Source organism: Oryza sativa, chromosome 1 (genome assembly GCF_034140825.1).
Source record: "Oryza sativa Japonica Group chromosome 1, ASM3414082v1".
Taxonomy (NCBI): Eukaryota; Viridiplantae; Streptophyta; class Magnoliopsida; order Poales; family Poaceae; genus Oryza; species Oryza sativa.
Window position 1 is genome coordinate 658,423 of NC_089035.1, and position 11,708 is coordinate 670,130.

Below are 11,708 nucleotides of genomic sequence, written 5' to 3' on the forward strand. Positions count from 1 at the left end.
CCAGCTGTTGATCTCATGGACACCTATGCACTCTCAACCCTGAATAATACTTTATATATTCTAATTTTCAGACAGCATATTGTCAAGTTGCCAACGATAGAGGGATCTCCAAAATGTTGTCAAGTTGTATCAAATTAATACTAGTACCATTTTTCAGTACAATTAGTTTGGTTTAGCTCTGACCTCACTAGCTATTTGCTAGGACCCAACAGATCGGAAGAAGGCCGCCAACTGAAAGCAAGTAAAAGATAATCTGGACATGGCAATAATGCAGGTAGTAGCATAGCTAGTGCATGTTGTTCGTTGCTTTAATTAATTACTCGCTTAATCAATCTGTTTATCTTTTGTCCTCATCGATCGACCAAAGTACTTGTACTGCTACGGCGCATATCAGCAGATTTTCAGGAGATTGTAGACGCACGCACGCACCTACGCAAGCACACTGATTTGTTAGGTTGTGAGAAGAAATTAAAACAGAGGACAAATCAAGGGTGATGTTGATTAATCAATCGCATGCAAATGATTACTTGTGCTATACTTCTGATTAGTTTTACTAATGTAATAGCCACTCCTTGTTGCTTCAGTTTTTACAGGCCTGAGTTTTCTTTTTCTGAAACAGCGTGAACATTGAATACGTTATCTAATGTAATAGTCCCTCTGTCCCAAAATAATCCATTAGTACTATTCTAAGAGAAAGTTAGTATCAAGGAAAAACAAGTTCCCATAATTAATAGAAAATAGTTGATGGTTAATATAAGTACGGATATTTAAGGGATAAAGTTCTTGACAATAGTAAGTAAGGGGTTATAAATTAACTTATTCCGTGACAAATTTTAAACGGTGGAAATCAACATATTTTGAAATGGAAAAGGTAGAAATATTCATTATGATACAAAGATGATACCAGGAGTAACTGATGTATTGCTGCCATTATTATTGCCAGCTAAGTCGAGATAATAAACACATAAAAGCAAGTTTAATAATAAAGCCAACTGTTTTTTAATAATGGAATGAGTAACATCCGGCCTTTGCTCCAAAGAGTTACAACCATTATTACAATCTAGCACTCTAGAAAAGTGTAGTCCAAAATAAAGCGAATCACACCAAACCAAATTATAGGAAAACCAAACAGGACAAGGAGAACATTATTCCAGTCTATAGTCTATTGGTGAATCTCCATCCGTAGTTGACAAAGAGTTGCATAACCGTCGTCTCAAGTTTACGACATGCGACAAACAAGAACTCTCCATCTGTTAGTTACAAGCTTATATTAGCATTAACATATACAGTAGATGAGCTATAATATTGTTCTTTTTTTCTTCTCTCTTTCCCTCACATGTGTATTCAATGAACGAGCTCTTGCACGAGAGCCGGCATTCATTATTATTATTTTATTTCTCTCGATAAGCATATAACCAGTTTGTAGCTTGTTATTGTAAAAGCTGTGAAATGGCTATGAGTGACATACATACATAAATTAAAAGTTAATAGCATTTGCTGATCATCCCCGAGATAACGATGCGATAGAATCATGGAAAAAGCAGTGCATGCGTGCGTGTGTCCGTACCAGCACCGGGCAACTTGCACACAGAATTTGTTCCCAGCTCATAATCCCAATTTCAAATGCTGCGTGATACGCTTTATATATACATATTATATAAGATAATGTGAAATGCTCCAACTTTATGTATGATCTTCTGGTTGCGTAAGCATGATCGATGCATCAACATTGTGGATCGACTGATATATATATTATGCTTTGGTACTTCTAATTAATTAATCCTCTTAGAAATAATACAATACAGGTTGCGTTGCTGATCATACATAATAATAATACTATATACTACAAGTCCATGCAAGTAGATCATCTTACTAATTACTATTCTACTACATAGGTTTAATATTTAAGAATCTGCTGCTCTATTATATTGTATATATGATCTCGATCGATGGGATTAATTAGTGATGCCAGAATCTTAGTATCTAGCATGCCTGATGCCTCAGGGTATGCATACACAAGGCTAATTAACAAATTGGACCTCAGGTAGACCCATGTATATAAAGCTGAGTTGTGACTAGTACAAAGTGGAGTTGTATATATTAGATGGCCTCGGCCAGCTCTAACTGACAAATTAAGAATTCAATTTCAAGCAAATTGTTTCAGTCCAGGCCGGGCTTTGATATTAGCACACCTTGTTGCTCTGCATTGGTCATTGTTCATAAATCATAATAGCTGTATATGTGTGACAGTCTTAACAACCAAATTCATTTGGAACCACATGTATATAAACACAACTTTAATCATGAGCTGCATGCTGCAAACTGAGCAAGCGACTAGCTAGCTAGAGAAGAAGTTAAAGATAGTCGTCGTCATTCTTTTAATTCTGTTTTGCTTGACTAAAAAACAACTTGGTTTTAATTAAGTAGGGCAAAGTTGACTAACAAGGAGGAAACTGCCTGCTGCTACTCCAGCAGTACCAGCCACTGAGCTACTAGCTTAGTTGCTGATCTGCATTTTGCGACACAGATTAAATTACATTAATATTAATAATTAAATTTAATTAATTTATAATAATATGTAACTGTTCCATATTCCGCTAGATGTTACCCCTCTGCAAATAAGAACGTTGTGGTCGGCCTAGTTGGAGCTGACATGTAAAATATTCTACCGTCGTCGCATCAGGACGCAAAAAACGTCTCATTGTTCAGCTCCAATAAACAAAAAGAAAAAAAAAAGAAAAGTCTCATTCTCCATTGAATTTAGCTTACAAATTAACCGAGACTCCTAATTTGACTCGGATCGATTAACAAATTATGTACGAAACGCAAGATGAAATGGAGAGGAAATTGGTAACGCCGTGGCGGCGGAACGGAAACCGTCGGCGGGCGTCCGTTGACGGCGGCGGCGAGGGGAAACGGAACGGCGTTAGGAGAGGGAATAGCTCGCGTGGTCGTTAAGCCAAAGCAATAGAAGGAAAGAAAGGTTAGTAGCAGCAGCAAATTAGCAATGGATGGATGAGATTAGATGAGATGCTTTGGTCCCTTGGCTTGAGAGTTATCCATCACATGATGCCCCATCAGACTCCAAACACACTCACACACAAAATTTAATTCATTATTTAATTCATAAACTAATCTGATCCGTGGGCTCTGATTGGTTAATCAAAGCAGCCTTGCTTTCTTCCTACTTTCTCTTCCCTCCTTTACTTTCTTTCTTGGCATGCATATATGCCTAACACAGCAAGTTTCATCCTAATCACCAACTTTACTTTACATATATAATCGGCCGACATTTACACAGGCGTTTGCATATTGGAATATTGCAAATGAAAGAACTAATTCTTTCGAATATAAAGTTCAATTCCCATGGAAACGGGGAATAATAATCCCGCACAATTAAATGAAGCAAAAGCTGATTGCACTATATATTTGCCGGCCGGTTTCCCGTACATGGGCAAGTAAATTAAAATCAGGCCACTTATCTAGTCCTGTTATTTTCTGATTCCAGATTTTATATTTTTGTTTCCACGCTTCTCAAGTTCATAAGCGGTACATTTTGCGCAAAAATAATTTTCTTAGAATACTTTACTAAAGCAACTTTTAACTCTAGTAGTTAATTCATTATTTATTTATACCTACAAATAGCTATAAAAAAGTTAAATTGATCTATCAATTCTAGCTACCTCGGACAGGGCAGGGTTTTAGAAAATGAAATTGGTAAGGAAGAATGAATTAACACAGTTACATAATCCCTCTATTTCAAAATACTTGTTTATTTATGATTTAAATTTTGTTCCAAAATACTTGTCACTATGGAGTACTAGTTGTTCAATTAATCACTTTCTATTTAAACTTTTTCTCATGTTACCCTCAATAACCATTACACTTTCCATCATGTATTATTCAATAAGAGGTATTATAGTCTTTTGTATTAAATCTTGATCTATCCTAAATAATCTAAAATGACAACTATTGTGGGACGGAGCCACGGAGGGAGTAATAATGATGTGCTAGTGTGGCATGTCATCAGCTCACACTGTATATGCACTCCTGAAGATATAGATAGGTGTGACAAGAGGATTGCATTGCATTGCATTGCAGACATGTTCAGCTGTCCAAACGAAAAGGGCAAAAGTGAAAACAGAGAGAGTGCCTCCAGTGTCATGCATTACGAGTACATTCACAATGTACTTTGCAAACAAAAATCATCATGCCATGTACTGTGCAAACGATGAATAATAACGTTATTCGGGGTACACATGCAGATGCAGTGCAGCACGTACTTGTCCACTATATTAGTACTCATCATGTCTCTGCATATAGCTATAGCACCCATGAGTTCTGTGCACAATAATACACTGTACAGATATGAAATCAATTGAATCCTGAATTTCTGATCATCTCTGGATGGCATATGCAAAACTTATAGCTAGCTGCCATTAATTAATTAGACATATTGTTATGTGCATCGATCTGTCGGTTTATCGATGAAATGGACAAGTCAGTGCTAGCTGTATATAAGCTAGTAATTATATATAATCAGAGTGCATCCTTAATTAAGTCATCGGTGGGGGTAAAGACAGAAGAGATCAATCAGGCCTGAACATTGTTAATTGCAGAGTACGTGGACAGGTTTATGTGCAGAGACAAATTCAGAAGATACGTTGTACAACAATTAATTAGGAAGTGTTTAACACGTGGAGTGGTCATGAAACATGAAGGGGATAAATTAATTAATTAATACTATGATGAATAAAACAGATAATGGCAGTAAAAAAAAAGGTAAGGAGAGAAAGACAGACAGAAAGAAATAAAGAAGATATAGAGAAAAGAAAAAGGAGAGGGAATAAAGCAGGAAGAGGAGTGAGAGGCGGTGGTTACGTTTGCAGACCGGAACCAAGCAACCGTTGATCGATCGATGATGATGAGTCGGCCTGACCAGAGACACTTTGCTTACGTCAGACACTTGGTCGGGCCCACTTCCCATCGACGAACGGACACGTGTCCAACGGCCTGAACGAACCAACCAAACGAACCGAGCATAGGATGCACAAGAGTTTGGATTGTTGCCATCTGCTGGCGTGGACACGGATGACGACACTGCCATGCCATGCCAATTGCCAAACACATAGCAACATGCCTCTTCTGTTCACACACACCACCCTCCAGTGGTGGATAAAAAAAAATAATAGCAGTAGGTCTGAGCAAACTAGATAGAGTTACAGCCCTCTCTTCCATATACATACGGTTAAAAATTTTAGGGGGATTTTCGTGGGGCTCTCATAGTCTTCACGAATTTAACACAATCTAAAACAATGAATCTATATAACCTTCTATCTAAATTTGTTATACTATGTTGTGTTAAATACCTCTAGGTTTATTTTAGAACAAAAGAGTCGGCCCTATTCGAAGTTGATGCAAATGAAGATTAAGTTGGCATACGTAAAGCGAGAAAGTCGTTAACGTATGATTAGTTAAGTAAATTTTAAAAAATAGATTCATTTGATATTTTAAAGCCATTTCTATGCGAAATACACCATTTTATAGTTTAAAAAACATACTAACGAAAACCGAGAAAAAACCTGCATCCTATTCAGAAAAGAACGGGACCTATAATCACAAAGGTGTGGCCTATAATCACTCTCAACTTGCACAAAACACATTCTCCTTCTATCATCATTAAGCTATTTTTTTTCTACGAATCTATATAGACCAGAAATAGCTACATTGAAAATGACACTGTCTAAATTCGTAAAAGATAGCTATATTTTTAAATGGGGAGAGTACAGTATTTCAAACTAAATACTACTACCCGTTGCTTATATACAGCCGCGTGTAGATGAGCGTGGCTCATGTAGTCATGTCTGCATAATCTGAACGTTATCCACTTACTCCTTTTATTAGCTAAACCGCTTTACTTATCTTACTTAAGCAGTAGTATTCGATTCAGCTTTTGCCTTATCGGTCCGTTTGATTAATTAATCAAGTGTAGTGGGGACTCCGCTCAAGTTAATTTGCAGTTTCTCTGGCCAACACAAAGAGGTTAATTTATTTGATCAACCTCACATTCTCCTGCTCCTGCTGCTGGCTTATAGATGAGCTACACAAGCCACACCAAATGCATATATATTGTAAACAACATCCATCCTTTTGTTGTTTAATTTTAATACTGCTAGTGTGTTCTTCAGCTAGCTTTTGTTGATCTTCACCTTGCTTATCATGCAAGTTTTTATACTGCAGTTAGCTTAGCTGGCACTAGTAGTGCACTTGCAGAGAGCATCCATTACACGCATGTCCTTTTCTGTGAAAAGCTAGCTAGCAAGCGAAACAAACATACAGATATATCAAGGGGCTTGCTCAGATTAGCCAGCAAACTCTCATAGAAAACAATATATATTTGTTTTAAATCTCTAAGAAAACAAGCAAATATATGACATTCTTAACACTAATTTTAGTGTAAAAATCATAACATATTAATAGCCGGAGGGAGTAGTAGTATTAATAAGTACTCCATCCATCCTAAAATATAACAACTTTTAGCCATCACGATTTGTTCTAAAATATAACAACTTCTCCACCAACATTTTCTTCCCAATCAATCACCACCCTCCACCATTTACTTTTTCCACCTACCTTCACTACTCATCCAATCACAACCCTCCATCATCTAATTCTCTTTCCAACCAATCACAACCCTGCACCATTCATTTTTCTCACCTACCTCCACTACTCATCCAATCACAACCCTCCACCATTCATCTATACCTACTTTCTTAATAACCGTGTCTAACTCTAAAATTCCTTACATTCTGACACGGAGGAAGTAGTAGCTTAGTACGAGTACTCTGAAACTGAATAGCATTAACTACTTGATCTTGATAATAAGTTGATAGGTAATCTATTCGAATTAATAATACTTATCTTTTTTCAAGGACATAATTTTCAAACTTTAACCTCTATTTTTTCTTTATAGTATATTCAGAAATATCAATGAATATATGATTTATTTAGATACATTTTAAGATTAATCTATAGATATTGTCGAAACTAGATTTCGGCAATAATAAAAGGGGGTGGCTATCAAGCTAGGAAAGTGTATGGGTTTGGAGACAAAGGATTTATACAGGTTCAGGCCTTCTTATAAAAGAAGTAATACCCTACTCCTGTCCGGGGATGAATCCGCCGAGTGTGTTATTGATTGTATGATTTGGAGAAAATCCAACAACTGCCCCTAGAGGCGCCCGGACCCCCCTTATATATAGGAAGGAGTCCGGGTTACAAAAGATAATCTATATCCCTAACGGAATACACAGATACAGATTAAATACAGTCGTGACCGACTAAGTCTTAAGTTGTTTCCTTGATATACAAGTCAGGAAACAAACCCAGGATACACATAAGATATTCTATCTATATTCGGTATCCTATATTCAGTCCAAATATCATCGCCGTGTAGATATGGGATATCCATAATCTCCACAGTAGCCCCCGAGACCTTTGCAGTCAATCATCGTAGCCTTCTCAAAAATAATAATCCGAGTGCTTCAAACTTTTCATGCCAAGGCCTGCCGAGTAGCGAAGACAAAGACTGTAAAGGGCGAAAAGATAAAAATATGGTGCATCGAATAGATGCACCTAATTAGGTGTAGCCCCCAACTATGTGATTAGTTAACAAACTAAACATATAGTTGAGAAACCAAATAATAGCACAATTGTGCATCATATGACAAAAGCACACACGGCGCCTAAATAGGCATGCTAGCCGACTGCTTTTTAGCCATAATGAAAAGAGTCCGAGTGGCTTACACTCTAAAAGGTTCACGAATGAACACACTGGACAGGCATCCGAATATAAAACTCTAAAGATTACCCACCAAGTATTATAAAAATTATGGTAATGAATAAGTCTAATAGCCTAGGCTATGACTATTTAACATAATGAAAATAGGTATATAACATACCAAGGAAGTGACTATGATAAAAACAAGTCATTCCAAATTAACCCAGACAGCTTTTGTAGCCTAATAAAGCTAACAAAAAGCAGTATAACACCTTTCTGTCGGGCACCTTTTAATTTGCATTGCAATAATTCCAAAGAATTATATGACCGCATAAAAAGGATTTTATCAGCATTGGGCAACACTATTGTGCGCATAATATTGCCAAAGCAAAATATGCCTAAGTCCCTAAGGAACACAATGGGCCACGCTGTTAAAAGTATTGGGCTGAAGTACTGTTCAGGCCTAGGCCCATTTGCACCTCCGATACCCTTAACGAGAAATCCCGAGATCCAAGCGACGCTTCGTCTTCCCCGCCGGAACTCTCGCCATTTTCCCCACTCCTTGCTACAGTGCAGAACTGCGCCGGCGAACTAGGGTTCACCACTCCACTCAAATCCACCTTCGAAAAGTGCATCAAAATCCTTCCCGTGATCCACCGCCTTAATCCCTCATTTCTCCCTAGCCATCCCTCGAATCAAATCAGCGCATTCGGATAAAATCGATGGCGGAAGAGAAGGAAAGCTTCGAAGGCCAATGGGTGCCGTCTGACGTAACGGAAGAGAACCTGAAGGAGATGGTGGCGCACGGCGTTCTCCCAGCCAAGGAGATCATCGGGTGGCGGCCAGCGTGCGGTGAGGCTTTTCCGACCCCTGATACACATGAGATCGTAGTCTTCTCGCATTTCTTCTATGGCGGCTTCGCTCTTCCGACCTCGAAATTCTTCCGCGGGATATTAAGCTTCTATGGAATCAGCTTGCATCACCTAAACCCGAATTCCATAGTCCACATTGCCAATTTCATCCATGTCTGTGAAGCCTTCTTAGGAATTAAACCCCACTTCGCCCTGTTCCGCCGAATCTTCTTTCTCAAACCCCAACCAAACAAGAGTAAGCCATGTGTAGTCGGAGGGGCCGGATTTCAGCTGAGGGGAACTCTGAGCCAGAAATACTTCTCAATGCCCTTCAAGATTTCAAACAAAGGATGGCATGCGAACTGGTTTTATGTTCAGAATCCTGAGCCTGCTCTTCCCGAATACTCTTGTCTTCCCCCGGTGTACCAAGATACTTGGAACTCTCTTCCAATCGGAGATGAAGCTGCCCAAGCCTTGGAATTGTTGGATCGCATGTTAAAACTCAAAGAACAAGGCTTGCAAGGAGAGCAGATCACTCGGCATTTCATCAAATGCCGACTAGCGCCAATTAAAGAAAGATCCCGTACAGCTTTTGAGTTTGACGGCAAGCATGATCCTAATCGCGAAGAACCAGAATCTCTGGATTTCAAAATCATGAAGGAGAGAATGTATAAAATCTTCTCAAATGCCATTGTCGTTAGCTACTCACACCAGCTGCCAGTTGTGCCATATAATGCATTCAATCCGCCTCCGCAGGTATGTATCTGAAATCTTCAACTTATGACCAAAATAGTATCTTGTCTTCATGTTGAGTTAACTAACCATGGAGGCATCTCATTCATGAATACGTATTGATGAAATCTGATCCCCCAATTGCTCAGCGCCGATCTCCTCGCCAGCACACCATTCAGGGAAGTGGAGGGCCGACAATCAGGTCAGACTCACAACCTCAAACCTCCAAACCGGCTGGTCAGACAGGTCCTCGCAAGAGAAAGCTGGTGCTTAATGACGACGAGGGCGATGACAGCAACAAATCTGGGGACAAGGGCACGCCCAACAAACTCCCAAAGCATACCATGCCCAGAAAAAAACTGGCCGGCCGTCAAATGCCAAAGATTAGAACATCTTCCAGGTATAAACTTCTCGGTACCATCTCCCTTTGATATGCTTCTCTCATAGAAATTACACTGAATATCGAAAGGACACTTTGCAGGAAACCGTCCGACATAGATCCAACTGGAAAAGATCCTGATCCGGCTGTGACAGAGCCAAATTTATCCAAAGACGCTGAGCCGTCTGCCGAAAACCAGCCGACTGCCGAAAGCCAGCCGACTGCCGAAAGCCAGCCGACTGGCGCCCATGCTTCGGATGACAAAGCCGATCCAAGTGACCAGCCGCCAACTGGAGACCAGTCGGCAACAGCTGAAATTGCAACAACACAAGAGCCCCCGACTGGAAACCAGTCGGATGTAGGTCCCGATGAAGAAATCCCTGAAGTTGAAGCGCAAACGACAACTTCCCAAGGACCAGAGGCTGGTAAAGACTCAATGATTGGGTCTCTAAATAAAGAACAAGGACCACCTCATGTTCAGCTAGGAACATCCTCAGGTAACACATCTTCTCAAGTGATGCCGATTTAAATAACTTCAGCTTACTCGTCTAATGTCTTGGAAATACATCAGGAACACTAGGCGATGACGAAGAAACAATTCCTCGCATAAAGGCGGCTGATGACTCCCGTCCTCCTATCTTGCTCAAATGGTGGGACGAGAACTCGCAAGTTGCCGGCATCGTTATAAATCGTCAAAAAGAAGATGAGGAAGTGTGCCAGCTGAAGAAAGCACTTGGAGAAGCCACTCGCATTGTGAATGTAAATCTTCCGGGTGACTGTCTTTAATAACTTTGTTCTCTCTTTAGCAGAACTGAACCATGATCCATCATGCAGAGAATCCATCTTCGCAATGAGGCCAAGACTACAACTTTGGAAAAGCTGGTTCCTCATTTGGGAACTCTTGAAGCAGTTAGGGACCAGCTGCATGAGGCCAAGGAGTATGCTAAAAAGACAGAGAAGGAGTTAAGAGACCGAATTGCCCAGCTCCAGGATTCAAACTTCGAGCTAAGTGGTTCATCAAAAGGTAACCTTCCAGATCTATTCCATTGATTTATGCTGTCATAACTGTATCCTCAAATATTTGGATTTCAAACAGCACAAGCTACCAGGATGGCACAAATGGAGAAACAGATTGAAGCCTTGAAAAGAGACAAAGTAGAACTAGCTGTGCAAAGGGACTCAGCCTTGAAGGAGGTTGAAGGTACTGCCAGCTGACAATTTGAACTTTCCTCTCTTTAATGCAGCAAATTCTTATTATAAATGTGTTTTGTAGACCGTAAAATCAAATCTCAAGCTCAGTTTGATGTCCTGGTTGGTAAGATCAAGAAGCTTGAAGGAGCAAGAGACGAAGTCGCCAATGTCGCCACACCACTTGTCCAAGCTATGTTCCTTAATGACAGTGGTCCGAGTGCACTTGACGCAACCGAAATCTTTGACAAGCTGAGAGTAGCACCGGATGTATACTTCAAGAATATCAAGAAAGCTGGAAGTATGGGAGCTAGTATGGCATTGGCGATGACCAAATCCTTGTACCCGAGGATTGAAATTGACGCCATTGATGGCTTTGCAGACGGGACAAGCGAAGAAGCTGCTCTTGATCTTATCAGTAATGCTCAAAGTGCGGCTGACAAGATTGCAAGTGATGTTGTAGAGCAATTCCGCAACAACGACCTTCAGCCGAGCAATAATAACTCTGATGATGAAAGGACTGATTCTGACTGAGTGTAAATGTAGCAACATTGCCTCTGCCCCATAGACAAGGAAAAAAGGTGACTGGCCTGTGGCCCGACTGGGTGTAGTTCGTAAAGACCAAAGTACCGATGGCAGTTGTTGCACCCATTTGCCGGCATAGGGTTTTAGCCGGTCAAAGACACGCGCTTTAATCCCTTGAAGTATCATGCCATTAGCTCGCTCCACCTGTCCATTGCTCATGGGGTGTGCCACTGAGGCGTAGCAAATCTTAATT

At 40.0% G+C, this 11,708-nt stretch overlaps 1 protein-coding gene across 1 annotated transcript; it reads left to right on the forward strand.

Moving 5' to 3' along the window:
- The first annotated feature begins 10,839 nt into the window (after positions 1 to 10,839).
- LOC107281806 (uncharacterized) lies at positions 10,840 to 11,470 on the forward strand. The gene is made up of 2 exons (XM_066306860.1): positions 10,840 to 10,943; positions 11,016 to 11,470. Exons 1-2 carry the CDS (start codon positions 10,853 to 10,855, stop codon positions 11,462 to 11,464), a joined length of 540 nt encoding a protein of 179 aa, XP_066162957.1. The 5' UTR covers positions 10,840 to 10,852; the 3' UTR covers positions 11,465 to 11,470.
- Positions 11,471 to 11,708: the final 238 nt, after the last annotated feature.